Source organism: Quercus robur, chromosome 3 (assembly GCF_932294415.1).
Source record: "Quercus robur chromosome 3, dhQueRobu3.1, whole genome shotgun sequence".
Lineage (NCBI taxonomy): Eukaryota > Viridiplantae > Streptophyta > Magnoliopsida > Fagales > Fagaceae > Quercus > Quercus robur.
Window position 1 is genome coordinate 52,578,548 of NC_065536.1, and position 22,541 is coordinate 52,601,088.

General features: G+C 33.9%; 1 protein-coding gene across 2 annotated transcripts; it reads left to right on the top strand.

Moving 5' to 3' along the window:
* The first annotated feature begins 11,720 nt into the window (after window positions 1–11,720).
* LOC126718317 (ultraviolet-B receptor UVR8) lies at window positions 11,721–16,235 on the top strand. 2 transcript variants are annotated; one of them, XM_050420448.1, is made up of 7 exons: window positions 11,721–12,115; window positions 12,892–12,931; window positions 13,059–13,338; window positions 13,436–13,785; window positions 13,891–14,292; window positions 14,659–15,043; window positions 15,701–16,235. In XM_050420448.1, exons 3-7 carry the CDS (start codon window positions 13,114–13,116, stop codon window positions 15,941–15,943), a joined length of 1,605 nt encoding a protein of 534 aa, XP_050276405.1. In that variant the 5' UTR covers window positions 11,721–12,115; window positions 12,892–12,931; window positions 13,059–13,113; the 3' UTR covers window positions 15,944–16,235. The 2 variants fall into 2 exon arrangements, with proteins under 2 accessions (XP_050276405.1, XP_050276406.1); XM_050420449.1 differs by lacking the exon at window positions 11,721–12,115 and adding an exon at window positions 12,143–12,705.
* The last annotated feature ends 6,306 nt before the right edge of the window (window positions 16,236–22,541 follow it).

Here is a 22,541-nt window from a genome sequence, read left to right on the forward strand (position 1 = left end):
AAAAAAAAATTGTTAGTGTTTCTAAAAATATGGCTAGTTAAAATGGAAAGTTAGCTAAATATATTGACTTATCTGTTTAGTCACACAAATTTTGTTCGTCATTGGTAGAAGCAGAAGTAGATCGCGAATCCTAACGTCATCATATATATTATAAAATTTGCTTCCAATCGACTAAAAAAGAAGATAACATTCATCAACAATCTCAAGTCTCCTTTGTCTGTTAAGAATTTTAGAATTATTGATTTCAAGACTTAAAAAGTTTAGCTATTTAATTATATGCAAACAGCTAGTTCCACCATAAGTTGTGCAATTGTTAAGTTGACCTATTATAATTTTCCTTTTTCTTTTTCTAGTAACTTGAGTGTTTGCAATTCCTGTCTCACACCACTCTTGGGAATGAGCTCAAAATGCCGGTAAGAGACTTCAAACCTAATATATCATAAATATTATAAGGTCATAGCCTCATAGGAACAACTAAGCCAAACCGTTGGAGTTTGTTGACCTATTATAATTGGTGTACAATAAAAATTGTGTCAGTGATATACTAATCACAACTTGCTACCACAGTAAGTTATAAGAGAAGTGTTATGTCCACAACATTTTCACAACAAATTATAAATAACAAGTTGTTACTTGTTCTAATTTGAACTCATTATTAAAATTATTTTTTTGTTTACCAATAACAATATCTCACTTAAAATTTGTTGTAAAAATGTTATGAACAGAGCATTTCTCAAGTTATAATTTCTTTGTTTCGTGTCTCTAAGTCTAACATTCTTTTTTTTAGGGTCGGGGAACTGATTACTGATTAGCCTCAACCATAAAGCCCTTTAATAAAGTGGGAAAGTTGTGTTACAGGGTGTGTATGAGTTCAATGCCTTGGCGTACACGTAGAGACTAGAGATTTGAATAAATTTGATTGAAGACCAAGTCACTTCATAACAACGATGGTCTAACATTTAATCCACATGGTCCCTCAGAAGGGAATATTATTTAACTAGTCATCAACTTCTTCCCCGATATTTGGAATTTGTAATCAAGGTTCATATTCGTTAAAACAAAAGGAACTATTTAGTTCTAGGCATGAACTCAATTTGGTTCATCCCCTAAGAGAATTTTTAGTTCTTTTTGAACCCAAATAAATCTTCAACATTGAAAATGAAATTTTAAAAAAATAAAAAAATAAAAAACTTTTTTTTTTCAAAATGACAACAATGAATTCATGCGTGCAATTGTGCTTTTACTTTCACCATATGAATTGTCTACCTTGCTTTCTTTCTATTAATTAGTTTTTGACTTTTTTGTTAATTAAGTACTAATATTTTTGCTTATTTTCAATGATATCATTGCTTGTAATATTGCTTACGGTTGTTTACACAACAAAATGGGGTTACCTTGTCCGCAATTATAGGACAATGGCCAACATGTACCATAAGTAATCTGAGCCCAACATTTGTTGTTTTTTCTTTTTTTACTGTTCTAACTAAGTTGGCATTAGACATAATGCAAAAACTAAGTGTATTGCAAGCATTTTAATTTGGTCTGCCATATGCTGATCCTGGAATCCTCGAACTTCAATAAAGATTAAAGAGAGATAACATTGCAATTATCCATGTTGGTTCCCCTTTAAGTTTTTCCTGGAAAATCTTGTTTCCCAATTCTCTAACATTCTACCCAAAGGGGGAAAAAAGTATTCAGACTGTAGAGTTTGTTCACATGATAACTGATCAGGGAAATTTGATATATTTTCACCTACTGGCTTTCTCCTTGTACAATAAAATTAACAAATTAAATATGATGAAAAAAGGGTGATCGGTCAGTACTTAGTTCAGTCCAATTTTGCAAAGTCGATTACAAAACTATGGTGTATCCACATATATGTGCAGTGATAGAAGGTTTTTTTTAAGGTTCATCATCCCCTTCCTCACAGGGTGGCTCAACTATTAGGCTATTTAGGCAATGGCTTAAGGCTCTCAAATAGAAGAAAACCAGTCTAGTGTTTATTACACAAATTATTTTATACAATTTTACACACCCCAAAAGCAACTTAAATATAATAATATTATATCTATTTTTCTTATAGTAATACTAAAAAAATAATAACAAAAAAGTAGTCCTCTCACCTAGGAAAAAAAAACTCTTATATTAGCCAATAGTATGTCTTGTCTATGTTTTACAATGTAACAATTGTAATTAATATTTTAACTTTTTTATATTGCCAAAAGAGACAGAGACAAACGTAATTTTTTATGTTAATATTGATTTTTTAGATTTATTTTTATAATAAAAAATTTTAAAATATGTTTTATAAATATCCGAACAAAGTCCAATTAACATATTAATTTATGTAAAAAGGCTAGAGTCTTTTTCTAATACATGTATTGCTTATACAATTGTGGGGCCCAATGATTTATGGGCCAGGTCCACTTGCTCATGGGGAGTTCAAAGGTCCAAGCCGAAGAAGGCTATGGCTCAAGCTCAAAAATATAAAACACAAAATGGCCCGAAGATGCAGCCGAGGACAGTTCAGTCCTCGGCAGACCCAAAGTTCCATTGAGAAGAGGGGTAAAAAAGGTATAGGAACAAACTTGAAAGAAAATCTAAAATATCTCGGGAAAGCTGCCCTTACTACCCTTCCCAGATAAGACTCTGCACCTAACAGAACCGGATTCTTCGGCTTTTTCAATCACCCCCAACGATTCTGGGATTAGACTGACAGGACAAATATCAGTCTTGGAAAGGTTGACCCTACACGTGGACGAAGGACAGCGAACGTAAGCTAGTATAAAAGAAAAGGTAAGTAATCTGGAGAGGGGGCTGGGAAAAATGGCCCAAAAAGCAGAGCCTCCCATCCCACTTCCAGGAGAAAGACTCCAGGGGTGAAAACACCTTAACGATGTATGCACACCACAAAAAATCCACCGCCGGGTAACCCGGGGAAGACCTTAATGCTCTTCGGAACAAGTCCGAGGAGTCTAACCCCTCAGGCTACGAAGCTGTAGGGCTTGGAGGTTCAAGCTGAACCCTTTTTTTTATTTATTTACATGAGTCCCTCTAAAATCAGGACCGGACCATCGTCCCGTGATCAAGGGCAAGCCTTTTAAGCCCACTCTCTACAAATCATATTGTGAGAGATCTTTTTTGTACGAGCCCAACGTCATTCTTGGGCCGTTAAATAATCGTGTCCCTACAACAATATTAACTAACAATACATTTATATCATTTAAAATTGATTATGTCACAAAAAATATTAAGTGGATTAACAATATTACCAATTGATAAGGAAATATTAGCAGAATTTGAAAACAAAAACATAATTTATAGTAATTATGCATCACAAAAAGCAAGAAAAATAAATTTTAAATTTAAAAAAATCAAAATATAAATATTATTCAATAAATATTTAAAATTAAGAGAATGTCCCACTTCAAAATTGTTGCCTTAGGCTGCAAAATGAAAATTTGTTGAGCCCACCCTAGAAGGGGCCTAATTATTGCGAACTGCAAATTTGAGTGAATTTAAAAATGAATTTGTTTGAAGCTGAATTGAGATATTTGACAGAAATTACACCATTTAGAATTTACAAATTTCTTTTTTATTTTATTTTATTTTATATTTAAAATATTCTATGCATATGAAAAACCCTCATACCAATGTGGTCATATTTTACATGAAAAGAACTTAACATGCCAATAGCATGGTTAATATTCGTGATTTTGGCATATTATTGTGGTATTAATACAAAGAAATCATTTCAATTAAGGCTAAAGTCGTTAAAACTCACATATGAAATTGATGTCTTTGCAAAAAAGTATTCTATGAGGATCACCGTTGTGATATTGGAAGAAACTAATAATTTTTCACAGAAAATAAATTATAATAAAAATGCCCAATGTTAGAGATTTTCGCCTTATACACCAAATAAATTATAATAACGAAGATTCAAATTACTTTACATTTAGGTTTATTTTGCTTGCACTCCGAGCTTACCCTAAGTTTTGATATCTTTACCATCTTCTTCAGGCGAAAAAAGCTTAAAAACAACTGGAATTTGGGAAGTTTGAAATCAAGGTGGATGGAAGTTTGAAGACAAGTTGAATTTGGGAAGTTTGAAAACAATTTGAATTTGAAAGAATATGAAAAAATTTGGTTTCAATACGTTACCAAAGTGATCTATATTTTTAGTATATATATTGTCACAGATGAGTTTTATATAATTTAAATTATAAAGTGATAAAATAAAGTTCAAATCAAATATGAATATTCTAGTGTTTATCTACAAAATGAAACTTGAGTCTTGTCACAAAAAAAGTAAGATAGTAACATAATTTGGGGAACGACATTTCATTCTTAGCTTTGCTGGATATCTTGAGAGAGGTTGGTTAACATAATTTGGGGAAAAGTAAGATGTTGATGGAAACGATGACCAAATTAAATGTGGAGTATAATATCAAGCTTGATCAAATGAAGTGCAGATGACAAGAAAGAATGAAGTGTGGATGATTGTGGGTTGAGGGGCAGAGCTAGGAATTTTTGTTTGGGGCCAAGTTGCAACACTAATATATTTATCAAGATAACCCCATACATAAATATATACACACATTTTTTTATTATACACAATTTTTTATTCGATAAGTTATATATATATATATATATATATACACACAAAAAAAAAAAAAAAAAAAAACCTTAGTATTTTCGATCAAAATTATGTTTGATGACGATCTTTCATAAAATAAAATTCATTTTTACCATTTTTATAGTGAAATTCTTAAAAAGTTTCATTTTCAATACAAATTATCAAATTTTATACTAAAGCAAGTAAAAAATATTTCAATTGAACTAATGAAATTTTCAAAAACATGAATCATGAATGATCCAAATATTGGAGGAATGAGTTAGGCTTCAAACATATTTGAAACTATCTTGCTCTAGTCCATTATGTGGCAACTAAAGACACATATCATGTGTAGTTTTAGTGACAATATTTTTTTAATGAGTCAATGACTTGTTCATTGCTACATAACGGGTTGGAAAAGATATAAATTCAAACATGTTGGGTGCCAAACTTTCTCAAATATTTAACAAATATAAAAGCACATTTTATAATAAAAAATAGAATTCCGAAAAATAAAGTTATGTCTCTATAAGTATTAAACCAATTATTTTTTTAAGAGTATCATTAGACTAAATCTAATATTTGGGGGAGGGGGGAACTCTTATTTTTTAGACTAAATTTTGAAAACATTAAAATAATTATATATATATATATATATATATATATATATACTATTATTTAAAAGGTTTCCTCTGTTTGGATTCCTTATTTTTCAGTTCAAAAATGCCCCTACACTCCTATATTTAAGTAGAGACAAAACTAAAAGACAATTCGGTAAAAATGCAACTCTAACTCCCACTAAAATATTACCTAAAAAATAAAATCACTCTCCTGTTAATTTTCAAATTACTTTATTTACTTATAAATTATATTTTCAAAATAAAAATTATATATATAAAAAAAAAAAAAAAAAAAACAAAGTTTTTTTTTTTAACAAAATAGGACTACCTAAAAAAAAGTCTCATTGCACGTGCGAAGCATGTGTAATGAGACTAGTATATTTTAAAAATTTTCTAAATTTTGGGTCCATGGCCCCCCTCCCACCCTTGCACATAACTGATAACTACGCCCCTGTGGCTTGAATGTCGGGTGTAGTGCATGTCATGTCTATGGCTATGGGGGTTACTACTAAGAGACATGATTTGAAATACTCTATTTGAAGAAAGTAAAAAATCGTGACTAGAAAGAAACCTAATAAAACTATTGCTCAAAGGAATGGTACAAGGCTTGAAGATGAGAGAGACGCATGATTCAGGAAAAAAAACTGATAAAAAGTGCTTCTAATCAATGTGGCTAGTGAAACTCAACCACGATGGTTGAGAGTGATTGATTAGAAAGGAAAGCCGAAAAGCATGTTTAGAAGATGCATTTTACCATTGAATGCACCTGACATCACCAAGATCGTAAGGGAAAGATTTTGAATACGACAATTGGAGATATGGATTAGTGGAAGTCATAAAATCTAACTCTGATAAATAATGTTGGCTACAAGAAGCTGGCTTCAATACCATGATATAATGAATGAACAAATATAACGAGTATTTTTTTAATAATTGTGGGGTGGAATTCTTTGAGTTAGGATGATCATAGAAGTTAGGATGTTTCGTCGGCTTTTGTATTTACAAACACTAACAAAGATCGTTGTGAAATCTATTTCTCCATTCGGGGTTTAATGGTGACACTCCAATGACAAAGTCAGTCTAGGTTTTAGAGTAACAAAATAATTATCTAGGTTTTGTTCTAATATTTGGTTTTTAAAAATTGCTAATTGCACCTCCTTCCCTATCCCAAATCTTACCCTAAAGCCCGGCCTTTTTTGATTGATTTGATGTTTGTCATCCTAGTAAGTGATCTTCAGAGAATAATTGGACGGTTCAATGTTTTGACTTTCTTTCGGAGAGACATATCCTATTATATTAAATGTAATGGAAAGTTCGTATGGGCATAATTAATGCTAAGGTGACCGTTATTATACATGGCTAATACTCCTTTCTAGGCAAAGGTCCAATGACAGGGTGAGACCGGTGGAGTGGGCTTCCTTAGTCATGTCCAGTCCTGCCGATGATAGTTTGCTGTTGTCGATGACTTTGGTCCGGCCAGCTCTTCAGCAGAAAATAGATTATAATAACACTTGTTGAAAATTTTGCTGGAAATTCCTGTATACTACTCTTTGGTGATTAGCAATATTTTTAGTGGCGAGTCAATTAAGCTACTTGAAAGTGTTGCAGGACAAAGAAAAGCAATAGGGAATGAAATACAATTATGATCTTGTAATAGGCAGAAAATGAGAACCTTGAGACTCTGCTCGAAGAAAGAAGAAACTATGATTGTAACTTTATAAATTATGAGATCTGGTTTTAGTATGGCTTCTTGGATACAAAAATATCAATGGCCTTAGGTCATGTTTCAAACAGAAGTGTACATAATGACATGCTATGTTTCCTTTATCAAACGACACTAATGAAAATGCATGCATATGTGTGTTCCTTAAACACATAGCAAATTGATGGACAGGTCCACCTAAGCTGCTTTGAATGGCCAAGTTTCAAACCACTTTATAAAATTTAACTGTTATCTCCTCTAAATTTACTGTCATTAGAATTCACTTGCCATGTAAGTTTTAATTAGTACCCTACCTTAAATTAAAAAAGAGACAAAAGCCTCTCTACAAAAGCAAATCTTAGAGTATTAACTACTATTCATTACTTTATTCTTCTAATTTTCTGATTGTTTTTTGAAGCTCATGTACCAAATTTATAATTTTCGTGATTAACAAGTCCAGTCTACCTACATTATGGATTTATTTAGATTGTCAAAATCATATTTGGACAATCAACTGTAGAACTGTTACTACTTTAATTTTCCTGATCAATCTGTAAAGCAAAAGCGTTGGACACTTGCTCTGTATGATAGACTGATAGAAACAATTGCATATATATATATATATATATATATATATATATATATATATATATATATTAACTAGCTCTTAAACTCCTATTATGGCATTAAAATTAACAGACCCAATTGCTGAGAAACTTGATGTAAATAATCATGCTAAAAAATATCAGATTTCAGGGAAAGTTGTTGTCTCATTGAGACTGAATACTGTAACTCTATGATATACTATTAATTACACTATCATATGGATATGGTATTAGTCTATTAGATATTGGAATTATACCCATGGCTGGGCCTAGAAGTATGAACGAGAGTGATGCTTAATTAGTGTAATCTTGGCTCTTTGAGATAGTATAATATTTTGAAGTAAGATAGAATGTGATTACAGGATATTCAATTATTCATGCTATAACAGCAAGCACTCCCAACATTGGAGCCAAGATCCTTTGTTCTTTCATCATTGTTTCACCATTTTAGTATCCAATGTATGACTGATGACTCATTATCCTGTTTTGTGACTTTTGTCATGTTTTATCAGTGCTGCCAATTTGGAAAGAAAACCGACATTGCATGGTACTCTAAACTAGTGGACCCTCATAGTCATAGTGAAACAACCAAAGCTGACAAACTTCAAGGAACAAACACCTCCAGATGATTACCTTCTGAAATTATTAATGTTTGGCTATAATAGTTTTCAAGAGCCTGAAAAGGAGAAAGGAAGTGTTTTACCAGTTTAGGCACAAGGTAGCACAATAAAATTTGGATTTGTGGTTTTTTTTTTAATACTCTCATTAATAATAATTAATTAAGATTGTTTATCTTAAATTAAATTCTAACTCCACCTGTGTTTGTGCTTAGTGTCGTATATTTTAGTTCATAGACGGTTCCAAGCTTGGGAAAAAGGGGAGAGAAATGGTAAGTTGAAGAATGAAAAAAGGTAGAGGAAGACAAAAAATGATATAAGTAGAAGTAATAAAAAATATAAAAAGACATGTTAATTAGGAAAGTAACAGAGAGTATGACTTCAGATAAAATAAAATGAAAGAAAATAATATACATGGCCAACTCTAATGAATTCGTTGAGTAACCATAGTCAACTCCAACAAATTTGGGACTAAGACTTTTTTGTTGTGGTTATAAGATCTTGATGTCCTTATAAGATAAGGCCGAAATCAAGCACAAGCCCTTCTTTACCACTTTAGGGGGTGGGGGTGAATTATCAAAATATCAAATAGTTTATTGGTAAGATAATTTACTTTAAATAGGACTCTATTACTTAAATTTAAAAAAATTTAAATTATAGTTCAATTGAAATTCTATTTTCAAATAATTCAAAATAAAATTTATTTTTAAATTATTTTGATTATATATCATAAAAAATTGTATTTTAAGAGCACATTTAGGAACAAGAAAATGGCATCATGATTTGGATTTGTGGTGGAACATAATGTCTCTCATTTCAACCTCAAATAATTTATTATTTTTGGTTTCCTAAGGAAAGTTAATATGTTGCCAGTATTATATGACATAAAATTAATATGTTTTTGTCATATGATGTATTTATTATCAAGATAATTTATTTAGGTAAAAATCTATAATAATAAAAATTATGGGAAAGAATTTTTATAAAAGTTTCAAGTAACTCATTAATTATTAAAATATTTTTTCTTAATTACATAAAATTTTTAATTAATTTGTATATATATACATATATATATATATTATTGACTTAATATTTTGAAATAACGTCTTTGCTAAGAATATATTTGACACATTTTGAGCATGTAACAAAATCATATCGGATTCAATGTACCGAAGCATTTGATGATGAGTAGACCCAAGATGGTCCATGATGGACACAAAAGACCTTTGGTTAAAAACCTATATTAGTCCGGCCTACAATAGCCCAATCTTCCCTTTTATGTTCTTAGTGCCTCTGCCTGTCAGGGACCTAGCTACCTGACACCACCCTTTCAAAAGAAAGGTGCAGATGAAGCAAGCACTTGGCTATATGTGGTCCTTACTCACTCTCACTCTTCCTATGTTCTTTTGTAGACTTTTCACCGTGCTCCTAACAAATTAACTTGAAGCAAGCACCGTGGTTCACACGTTCCACCTCTCCTTCTAGATACTTGGTCCTTTTTGGAAAATACTGTCTGCCAATTACTACTCTCCCTTCTTTGCCAAGATCCTTCGCCAATTGTTTTTACCATAAGTCTCTAATGACTTATTTTCTCCTAATCATTTTCCTTTAGAAACAAACAGGCACAGAGAGAGGAAAAGGGATTTTAATACATAGACACGCTATAACTCCACTCAAAATTTATGATAATTTTTAAGAGAGTTCTCATAACTATTTTATGCAAAATAAAAAAAAATAAAAAAATACTATGACCATAACATTTTCATAACAAATCATAGTTAGTATGTTGTTACACGTTTTTAATTTGAATTCACCATTAAAATTACTTTCTTACCCACTAGTAATATTCCGTAACAATCTGCCACTTAATATTTATTGTGAAAATATTACGGACGTAGTATTTCTCTAATAAAATGTTAGAATTAGGATCAGGTACACCCGATGCAATTACTCTTTTCCCAATCACAAAATATTTTTACCACTTTCACCTTTCATTTTTTTTTCTTTTTTACTTTGTTTTATTCAATTGTTGATATTAAAAGTTATATTCTTCAACATTTAGTCTCAGTCATTGAGCTCAATTCAAAATTTTATGCTCAGGATTTACTTTTCATGTCTCGGGACTCTTGGTGATGTCATCATCAACTAGTCCTTATGGTCCATTTGGATTGAGGGAAAAGGAGAGGGAGTAGAGTAGAGTAGATTTGACCCAAAATTAACTTATTTTTAGTCAACTCTACTTTACTCCTCTCCACTCTCCCTCCTTTCTCTCTCAATCCAAACGGTTATTTAGAGTCCTTTATCTCTCTTGTTTTGGTAGAAATAGCAAACAATAATTCTAGATACAAATTTCATATTTTTGTTGATTTATACATTTATAAGTGGTGAACATTTTCTAACCATATGAATTCATCACTTTTTCAGCAATCACTTACGCAATTATACAACTCAATAAATTGTAAAATTAGATGTGAGAATGAGTATACGTTAAGGAACTAAATAAGTGAGAATAGCAAAAGCCCATCAAAGTATACTATTCTTGGCGTAGGAAGTAACCCCCATATAGTATACTCCGATTACTATATATACACGGGACTTGATACAATATAATATAGTTTTGGTGCCATCGTAAATAGTACAAACGTGGGGTACTAGGACTCAAATAATCATCCCTTGTAATATATACTATATAATATACTAACATATAATTGGGGTCTCAACTTTCAAACTTTAGTTGGTCCAACACTATTATTGAAGTTTCTTTGGTTCACCTCAGTAAAAATCTAGTCCTAGCTAAAAAACTGCAGACGTTATGATCTCTCCCAAGATAAAACCAAAAAAACGTTTACAGAAGTACATTGGGAAACAAACACACCTCTAAAATAGATATGGTGCGGAAATTTCTCATTCAGAACTGAGAAAGAGAGTTTAATCCATTGAATCAGAGCACAATGGTGAAAAGTAAAATCTAAAAGAATGTGGAATTCCAAGCAATCAAATAGACCTCTCCTCGTGGACTAATAAAAAAAAAAAAAGTTAGCTCAAGGTAAAGTTTTTAATAACTCAATAAGTGATTTGTAGTTCAATTATTGTCATTACTAAAAACCGATTAATGTCCTAATATGAAGATAAAGAACTATCATCAAGAACGAATCTATAAGTTAAAACTCTCTTTAAAAAATTAAAAAAAAAAAACTTCTCAGCTGTACAAGTAATAAATAATACAGCAATCTGAAACCGAATATGCAAAAAGTAATAAACTGATTATAAAACAACCACAGAAAGTGTAAATAATAATTTATTTTATATTATATTATATCAAAAAAAGGAAAAAAAATTGACAGGCACAGCTTATGTGATTAGACCTATTTATATTCATTATTCACCACATTTATTTCTTTCTTTCTTTCTTTCTTTCTTCTCTACAATAATTCCACCTTTGTTTTCGTTGAACCATAGGTTGAGGTAAAGCAGTTACCATAGTCAAGAGAAAAGGCTGACGTGTCAACACAGCCATAGTATAAATATATGGTAATGTAGCAATTCTGCTAATTCACCACCTAAGAGACACCTCATCCCTTTATAATAACGTAGAGATAGATAGAAGAAGAGAGAAACAACAACACAACACAACCTCCCATTGAGAAAAAAAAAATATTTATATAAATAAAAAAAAAGTTAAGAGAGAGAGAGAAATTATTCATTCCACTGCAAAATTCTCTTCCTTTTTCTCTCAAAATCTTTGAAATATCCTTAGTCCCAAATTCATATTCCATCATCTAAGATAACAGAACAGTCTCTGATCAGACACACCCACTTCTCTGTTTCTACAATTTGATCCAAATTTTTTTTTTTATACTTTTTTTGGGTAAAGGAACAAAAAAAAGTTGAAATTCTATGCAGTTGTTGACAGATGCAGATGGGTTTTGAGGAATCCTGGGTTTCTCTGATATGTAATCCTCGTTTCTGTATTACTTTGTTTCGATCTGTAATGATCATAATGTACAGATGGAAAAAGTTGTTTAAGCACATGTTACTGTGTTCTGTTTTTCTGAAAGATTCTGTTTTTATTTTATTTTCTTTGTTTGCTGATCAAGTATACTTATTATTTGGATTCTGTGATAGATTTTATGATCTGGGTATGTTGAAAGATGGACTTTTTTATTTTTGGTTTAATATATCTATAAGCAAAGATTGTTAATGATTGTGACCCCTGTTCTGGGTTTTGAAGTATGGATGATAAATTTGCGTGCTTGGTTAATATTGATCGGGTTAATCTGACTTTTAGATGAGAGCTTACGTGAATAGGAGTTTCTCTTTTCATGTCAAAATTCTTTTCTTTTGGGGTTTCTGTTGGGTGTGGGATTGGAATATCCTTTTCCATGGAGTATTGGTATTCTTCTCTTCCAAGTTTTCTTCTTTTTGGTGTGTTTATAAATGTCTTGTTTTGACTCTTGGAATTGATAATATTTGGATGCTCTGAGTTTGGCTGATTTTGCTTGGCTTGAGCATAAATTCGATGATCGGTTAACAAATTCGCCTGGTACATCTATGTATATCCTTGTTTCTATGAGAAGATTTATATTTCTTATGCCTTTTTTGGGAAATGAGCTTTCTTTCAATATGTACAAGTGTGCAATGTAAAATGGAGATGGTTTGTCATATAATCCAGTTTTCTTTTACTTTCTTTCATATAAGGAATTTTTCTGAGCATGCGTTTTATTTGTAGGTTTGAGACTTGAAGTTTGCTGATCAATATATATTATAAGGTAGATACCTCTGACCAATATTCTAATAGTGGATATAAATAGTAAGATGTATTTAAATTTAGGCATTCGATGGTCATTGGAGAGAGTAATGTAGTAATTTTTTTGTTCATGGTTTCCCAATTCCCAGCAAATTAGATCTATTCATCAGCCTAATTTGGGCACTGCAAACTGTGGCAGTGCCCATGGATGCAACAACGAGTGGAACCCCAACTATTCAATACCATAACATTACTGACCAGCCAGTTACTACTATTGTTGCCACACCTGTACCGGCATTTCAAAGACAGCAACGCCATTGCTTCGGGGATTCCATCCCCGGAGAATTCCCCTTGTCTGCCAATCCTTCCATTGTCCTTCATGTCCTTACGGCGTGTAATTTGGATCCTCAGGATCTTGCAAAACTAGAGGCAAGTACTTTGATTATGTACATTTTGAGAATGAAGTTCTTTTGCAATGCAAGAATTGATAATGCTCCTGATTTGATTTTGAATGTGCCTATTGCAGGCAACATGCTCCTTCTTTAGGCAGCAAGCAAACTTTGCCCCTGACTTCGAGTTATCCTTATCGGAGCTTGCTGCCCTTGATATGTGCCAAAAGAGGGCCATATTTAGGCAAATGGCAACAGAAGAGCGCCTAGATTTTAAGCAAAGATGTGGGGGCTCGTGGAAGCTGGTCCTGAGGTTCTTGCTTGCTGGAGAAGCATGTTGCAGGAGGGAGAAATCGCAGGCAATAGCAGGACCAGGTCACAGCATTGCTGTGACATCTAAGGGAAGTGTTTACACATTTGGCTCCAACAGCTCAGGACAGCTTGGACATGGCACCACTGAAGAGGAGTGGCGACCTCGGCCTATCAGGTTGTGAACATTTTTCCATTCTGAGACCTGATTCAATAAATGCAAGAATCTGAAGGAACTACTTGACTTAAAAAGGAAAGTTAATGGAACTCTATTATGTTGCAGATCTTTGCAAGGCATTCGAATCATCCAAGCAGCTGCTGGGGCTGGCAGGACAATGCTGATCAGTGATGCCGGCCTGGTTTATGCCTTTGGAAAAGAATCATTTGGCGAAGCCGAGTATGGAGTTCAAGGTGGTAAATTGGTTACAACTCCACTGCTAGTAGAGTCCTTGAAAAACATATTTGTTGTGCAAGCTGCAATTGGAAATTTCTTCACGGCTGTCCTGTCAAGGGAAGGCAGAGTTTATACATTTTCTTGGGGTGATGATTTCAAGCTTGGTCACCAGACTGATCCAAATGATTTGGAGCCCCATCCCTTGTTGGGGGCACTCGAAAACATACCAGTGGTGCAAATTGCAGCAGGATACTGTTACCTTCTTGCTCTGGCTTGTCAACCTAGTGGCATGTAAGCTCTGTCTTCATTTCTTTATCTTGAGATGGCATTCTATTAGTTGAAGTTATAAAAATACTTGTATATATGTTTTAATTGATACTCAGACAGGTATCTCTTTTTAATTTTCACAGGAAGTCGTTTTTTAAATTTGTTTCTGAATTGGTCTTAAGAAGATAAATTTTCAAATCTTCAGGATTTTTTTCTTTTTTTAAATCAATTTACTATCCTGAAATTTCTGAGAGAGCTGTGACATTCTGAAATCCTGATTAGCATTTCTCTTGTTTCCTTATATGGCTGCACATTTACTTCAATAAATGCATTGGATATGATATCAACATAATTACCGAGTTGTTTGATCTTCTTCTCAAATCATATCAGGTCAGTATACTCCGTTGGGTGTGGCTTAGGTGGGAAGCTTGGACATGGTTCAAGAACTGATGAGAAGTACCCCCGATTGATTGAACAGTTTCAGCTTTTGAACCTTCAGCCAATGGTGGTTGCAGCTGGGGCTTGGCATGCCGCTGTGGTAGGGCGGGATGGACGGGTGTGCACGTGGGGTTGGGGGCGTTATGGGTGCTTGGGTCATGGGAATGAAGAATGTGAATCAGTTCCTAAGGTCGTGGAATCCTTGAGTAATGTCAAAGCCGTTCATGTCGCTACAGGGGATTACACAACCTTTGTGGTGTCTGATGACGGTGATGTTTACTCCTTTGGCTGTGGAGAATCTGCCAGTCTCGGACATAGTAATGGTGCTGATGGACAGGTCTGGGTTTTTCCTACTTTCTATTTGTTATCTAACCTATTAATTTGGCTTAAGCAGGTTCAATGGAGAGATTGTACCCAATTTTCTGATTTTATACAACTAGTGATTTATTTGTCCTTGGACCTTCAACACTATTATTTAAGCCTACATATCTTTGTCTTATTGCCTAAAATTTAATTACTTTGAATTACTGATTGCATGGAAAAGTTTTCTTATTTATTAGTTGAATCATCAAACTGTTCTGACTAGTTCCTGGATTTGCAACCAACTTTATGGATGCATTGACCTTTCCTATATTTAAAGACATTTATTTCTCTTGATTATAATATTCTGCTTGCTGACATTATACCTACCAATTGTTAAGTTCCCAGTTTCTATATCTCAATAATGTGCTTGCCATTGCGATGTGCATGCTCTAATGTCTTGGGAAAGACAGTAATGAACCTTGCAAATATCAGGTCGCTGTTGACACCTAGAGCTATAGATCTAGATTCTAGTGACAACAATGTTATGAACTTGATGCGCATTTAGTGACTGTGAAACATTATTGGAGAACTGTCCTTGTCTTCGTCATATGTGCTAGCTATGATAAGGAGAGATTTCCAGTTTGATGAAGTTACTGAATTATGTTGGTTGTCTTTGATATGTACTTTTCAGGGAAACAGGCATGCAAATGTATTAAGTCCAGAGCTGGTAACATCATTGAAGCAAGTTAATGAGCGTGTGGTACAGATCAGCCTCACCAATTCTATATACTGGAATGCCCATACTTTTGCCCTTACTGAATCAGGGAAACTTTATGCATTTGGTGCTGGAGACAAAGGGCAGCTGGGCATAGAGCTTGTTGCCAACCAGAGTGAAAGGGGAAACCCGGAACGGGTTGATATTGATCTCAGCTAGGATCATTAGTAGCTTTACCTGCCCACTGCTTGCACCATGCTTATCTTCTAATTTATCATTAGCATGCATTGCATTTGGTGTTTAGATTTCCTTGTTTATTTTGTAAATAGAAACAAAGAAGAAAAAAAATTGTGAATGCTCAAGCTAGGTAACAAACCACAGGCCTAAGCAGATGCTACATGGTTGTTTATATCTGAAAACTTGGCTTTCTCTTAGGCTTCAAGTAGTTGATAGTTGATACATTTGTCAAAGTTGATTTATAACATGTTCTATCTTTTAATTGATTTCATAAGTCATCTGCCTACTTAAAATTCAAAGGAAAAAAAAAAAAAAAAAAAAAAAGAATTCATGCATCAGCATCCTCTCTTTTTTTTTGGAAGTTTGTTGCTGGCTTAAGTTTTGCATTGTTTTAAAAGCAATATCCATTTGTTCCAACTACGGGTCAGTGACATTGTTGGAGCTGCCCTAAGTGCTAGGACCAGGGCCTCTGGAAGATTTTGGTCCTCGCCAGATGTGAATATTGTCCCAAAAAATTGATGGCCAAATTTAGATATTCTGGGCTCTTTCTGCCACTCTCACACATCTTATGGAGGCTGAAAGACTCTTTTATGTTCTTTTATATTTTTGAAACTGATCTTAGGGACTTAAAATTATACTACCAGAAAGTACACGGGTGTTCATCAGCCGGTGTGGCCGGTTTTTGAAAGGATTCTTTAACCACACCAGACCCGACCCATCGGTTTCCTAAAATCACAAACCATTGCACGCTGATGGAACAGTTTTCTAGCCACATTAGTGGTGGTTTCCATATGCATGGTAATCAGTTTCCTAAAAATCTAAAATTACAAACCATTGCCACGCTGGTGGAACAGTTTTCCAGCCACAAAGTGGTGGTTTCTGTTTGTGTGGTGATCGGAATCCACTGAGTGTCGGGGGGAGAGAGAGAGAGAGATCAGGAACCAAACCAAAAAATCTTCCTAGATTCAAACTCATAAATCAAAATCTAAGATGAGATCTAAATATCAAAACCAACCAACTACAAACCTTCAATCTAACTTGGGACTAACAATTAGAGACCACGGAGGCAGAGACGATCTCTAACCTTCAATCCACCACAGATGATGGAGGTAGAGATGACAGATCACTAACCTTCAATCAACCACCCAATGACGAAGGTAGAGTGACGGCCTCAACGGCGACTTGAAGATTGAAGATTATGTGTGAAATGGTAATTGGTTTTAACTTGTTGTAGGGGCCTTTTTTTGTACGATATGGTATGTTGGGCTGCCTCCTGCCGTAATGGGCTGGGCTGCCTCCTGCGATGATGGGCCCTAGTGTTTTTGAGTAAGGGAGCTGGGACCGGTCCAATTGTAACTCAACTTGGGCCGGTTTGTGCACAAACTTATGCCTTGTCTGCCAGGAGCAAATTTACGGCAAGCAGAACTGTTGCAGACGAGTTACGGCAGACAGATATAATAATAAATAAAACAGAGTACTTTGACTTATTTAAATAAACGGCTATGTATTCCCTGCTAATAAAGCATGATTACAATCACAATAATATCAATCACAGAGAAAAATGAAGAAAATAATACTGGTTAATTTAAATGGGCATAAATTAAGTTTTAGGCTTAGTCTGCCACAGTAAAGTCAAAGAGGAGAGAACGCCTCTTCTCAATGCAAATAACCTCCCCAGGAAAAGGATCCTGCCGTGGAGATTGATGGCTTTAAGGGAGTTGGCCCTGAATGGTTGTTGCCCAAAAGAAAGAATCCTTGTTTGCGTTTTAGAAGAAGGTAAGATTTGAAGGGGGAGAGAGAGAAAACGATCTATAGGTGCATGCCCTATTGAACTAACTCTCCTTTTTCTTAGTTTTCATTTCTTTTCTTTTCTGTTTTCTTTCTTATCTTTTTTCCTTTCCTTTTGCTCTGTTTTTTCCTCTCTTTTTTTTTCCGAAAATATGCTCTGTTTTCGATCCCCCCTTCAGGGCACGACAAGAGCCTCTTTATAGTGTCTGCCGCGACCAAGGTTTTACCATTTTGCCCCTTAACCGCCTCTGTCTGGTCTGGGCGCACTTGCTGACCACCAGAGGTGTGTGCCACTCACTCTTGCTAGACAGGGGCAGGTTTTAGTTCTCTCCCTACTGTAGCATTTCTTTCCTGCCACGGTATAAATGCTCTCTCTCTCCACTCTCAAGGCATGCACCCAACGGTTCCCCCTCAAACTTGCCTCTTTTGGGTGGTCTATCATCCCAGCATGACGTACCTCCTAAAAAAGGCTTGCGCAGGAGTCGCAAATAGATCTTTTCCACTCTCCCCACCACCAAACCATACCCCCTTTACCTCTTACCTCTGGCCCATAGCCCCACCATGTCCTATATTGGCTGGGTACAGGTTGGTGGTGACTGGGTCTTGCGTGTGCTTCCCTTTCAAATATGTCCAAGAGTCTGCCTGCTGCTCATGCGTCTACCGTGATTTGGAGACTCTCCGCCTGCATTTCCTGACCCTTCGTGTGGGCTTTTTCTTTGGTTTCCTGCTCCATTCAGGAGCTGGGCTTCGTATGATGATGAGCTTTACATTTCTTTGGCCCACCTTTGATTTTCTTTATTGCCTGCCACGTTGAATTATTATTCCTGCCGTAATAACTTAATCCTACTAGACCTCTTTTTAGGCCAGCCGTTTATCTCTTTTCTCAGTGGCCTGTCATGGGCACTGTTTTGCTTTTACTCATGGGCTCCTATGTCCCTTTGGGCTTTTCCTTTGGGCATCCATGGCCCGATTGCTTTCTTTGGGCTTCCTCAGCCCGTTTGTTAATTCCACACTCCCATGGGCTTTTTTACTAACTTCATTGGGCTTCCCCGGCCCAATAACCTTATCCTTATCTTTGGAGTTCATGGGCCTGCCAGAAACCCCTTACTCTCTTAGATTACAATTGCCTTGGGCCTGCAACGGCTCTTTCTCACTTTTCTACCTCATACTCTGCCCATGGGATGCTATTTCTTTCTTTCCTAACTTCCTTGAGCCCGCTTGCCTCTTCAAGACTCATTTATTTATTTGTTGGGCTTGTGATCCATTATTCTTGCCGCTTGGGCCTAATAGGTTTTTTGTTATTTTACCTTGTCAATTCTTTGTGGCCCTCAGTGTTGGGCTTTTCTGTCTGCCTGGGCTTTCACAAATGGCCCTCAACACTTGTAGATTGGAGATTGTGTGTGAAATGGTAGTTTGTTTTGTTATGAGTGTGGGTGGAAATCACAAATATTAGGTTTGAACTTCAAATTTTGGGTTTTCTTTTGAAGTATTTTGTAAATGATAGTGACAACTGATTTGGTGTTTGTCAGAATCCAGAATGCACGACCGATATACCAACTGGCCGATGTCAAAAATGGGGAAATGACAACCAGAACAATATTAAACAACAGGAAAATAAAGGGATATGACCTAGAAGTCAACACCTAGGCTTGGCTTGAAGTCAACACCAAGCGAGAGTACTAAGAGTCAACACTTAGAGTGGAACTGAAGTTAACATTAGACCAAAGAGACCAAATGACCATTTTTTTCATTCATCAAAATATATACTAATTCCAAAAGGAGTATAGTAGTTTGCTTATAAAGGATTGTTAAACTTTAGTTCTAATTGATGTAAGAAACCTTAATTACCTTATTACAAAAATAACATTACTTCTAAATTAAAATACTAATAGCCTGGTAAACTAATAGGACCTAAAACATAAAATACTATTGACTTGCAAACATAAATAATACTGAATAAAAATTTTATTGTGTCTCCTACATCACCATTGCCAAGTGCCAACATCCATGTCAACATTCCCATGTGGTGGCATGGTTTGCTTGGTCCTAGGTCAGTAGATTGGCATGGGTTGGTTTGCGTTCAACTCTTTCATAAAGTTTACAAATTTTATTACATAAGGCTTACAAATTAATGCATCACTAATCACCAAAAAAATAAATAAATAAATAAATCAATCAATTATTCATTTATTTGATTGTTGAAATTTCCCAATCATATTTATTGCTACATCTTTTTGTAAAATATTTTATAGTAAAATTTATAATATGTATAGTATTTTCCTTTGAAAATATAGTTTTAGATTCAATGGCATTAAAAACTTCAAAGCTCTCAACATGTATAATTAATGAAACTAATAATGAGGTTTAGCTAGACAGGGTTTAGGATTGGTTTAGGTGTTTGTTTTGCTTTAATTATGGCCAAAAAAAAAAAAATGAGAATGAAAAAAAACAAATAAATAACTTTTTGATTTTTGCTGATGGATTGAATCCATATATGAAGCCACAACAAGGGTGGAGGTGGTACTACTAAGTTGAAAAGATCTTGACAAAATAAGTAAATAATTTCAATTAAAGCAATAATTATTTCATGGATTAAATATATACATTCTTTCGCTTCATGTATAAATCTAACAATTGTGTGAAATTTTACATGTTGTGAGAATGATTATATGTGTGTACACACACATACACACACGATTCATGAGGTACCAACCAATATGTAAAATTTACTAAACCATGATTCCATTTTTCAATTAGAAATAGTATTCTAGGATTGTACTATAGTTGTTTGATAACGGCCAATGGATGTCTTTCCAATGAATTGATCTAGTAGAGTTTGTAATTCATGGATTGATTTGAGCCGCATTGATTGAATGGATGAAACCGAGTTGACTGATAATCAATTGGCCAGTACAATGTGGTTGGCTTGGTTAGGAGTGAGACAGAAGGAGAAAGAAAGGCCTTATACAGTGCAGAGGTCAGCTGTCAATAGATTAAGTGAGAGATTGAAGGGCGGCAGCCAAAAGAGTGGGTGATTGACAGGGGCGAAAAGTGAGAAGGAAAAGCAAAATGTTCTAGTTTTGTGAAAAACCTTTCAAACTTTTCCTATATTTTTTTATGGTATATGAATATTGAAAATCTAACATTTGGATTGCATGTTCTTATTAAATCCTCTATACTTGTAAAATTTCAAAAAAAAATAAAAAACAAGAATTATGTCATTAACAATATGTTTAAATTTCAAATTTTTGTAATAAAAATTATGCATAAAAAATATAGTTATTGATCGAATGATAAATAACATCCGATTTGAACGAAATTTGTCATGCATGTGAAGAACATAAAGAATATGCAATTCAACGATTAAATTTACAAAATTCACATTCAATATATATATATATATATATACGAGGAGTTTGAAGAGTTTCTCTCCATACTAGTTTGAAGAGAAACTTTATTTGAAAAATGAAGAATGGTGAGATGATTACATTAGGTTTTAGTTGGACAAAATTTGACTACGAATTTGGTAGTAGCCAAACGCTACAATCAACACTAGGTTCACTTATTAAACCACACTTGAAGTAATTATGTACAATTATTTTAAGTGAGTCATATGCATTACATATGATGTAGACACATATCATCTTCCTATTTTGGTTATAGCCTTGAGCTCTAATCAAATTTGTAGCCAAACTCAATCCTAAAAATATGTATCTTTAAGAAATATAGTGGGTTGAACCGTTGAACTTTGTTGGTTTGTTAAAAACCAAAATCCAACCACCAAAATGATCTACCTTCAAAATCCTATTTCAGCAACTGAGCCACATCTCCAAAGGCATAGAAAGTTGCCTACAATGGTATGTGCAATACGAAACAGTCGGTTCGGGTGATTTTTTTTTTTTTTTAGTCTCTCTATCCCTCATTTCATACGGTGACATTCATTAAAAAAAAAAAAAAAATTGTAAAAAGATTTTCTCCATTTATTATTTCTCACCAATGTGACTTGTGTTTCATATTTTTGAAAAAAATTACTAATTATTCTAGAAGTATAGGTTATTAGAAAACGATAAATTTATTTAATTAGCCATAATTTTAATACTTCTCTCCACATATAGCATAAATGAGACCTAACACAAAAAAAATAATAATAATAATAATAATAATAACTTTCTTCATTGGGAGTTAAAGTAGAAATAACTTTCAAACTCGTGAATACCAGCTTTCATTCCTTGACAAATTACCGGTTATCCCAAAGTTTAAATTTTTAAGAAATGGAGAAATTTAATCATTAATCATAATTCTAACATTTCTCTAATAGAGAGATACAAAAAGATCAAGTAGTCACCCATACACTTTAGCGTTAAATATGTATATATTAGCGATAATCCCAAAACAATAAACTAGAATTAATACCAAGATATTACATTCCAATGGACAAGTTGGAAGGGGCACCAAAATGGAATTCATAACATTGAAGCAAACTATGTCAACTTATACACCAATATGAAACTCCGAAGCTGACTAGCACGATTAGACAAACTAAAGGACTTGTCTCCTTGAAAGACTTGTACCACGCACTTGGGCCCTAATCGTCTTCAACAATCAATGTAGTTGGAAAAAACCATCAATATATAATTTAATCATTAATCATAATTCCAAGCCTTTACCATAGCTATTAAAATAACCATCCATATATAATTTTAGTTACATGCTAATAGCCTTGTAGGAGATTTCTTTGAATTGGTTTGGGGGAAAAACCTTAAAAAGTTTTTTTTTTTTTTTTTTTTTTTTT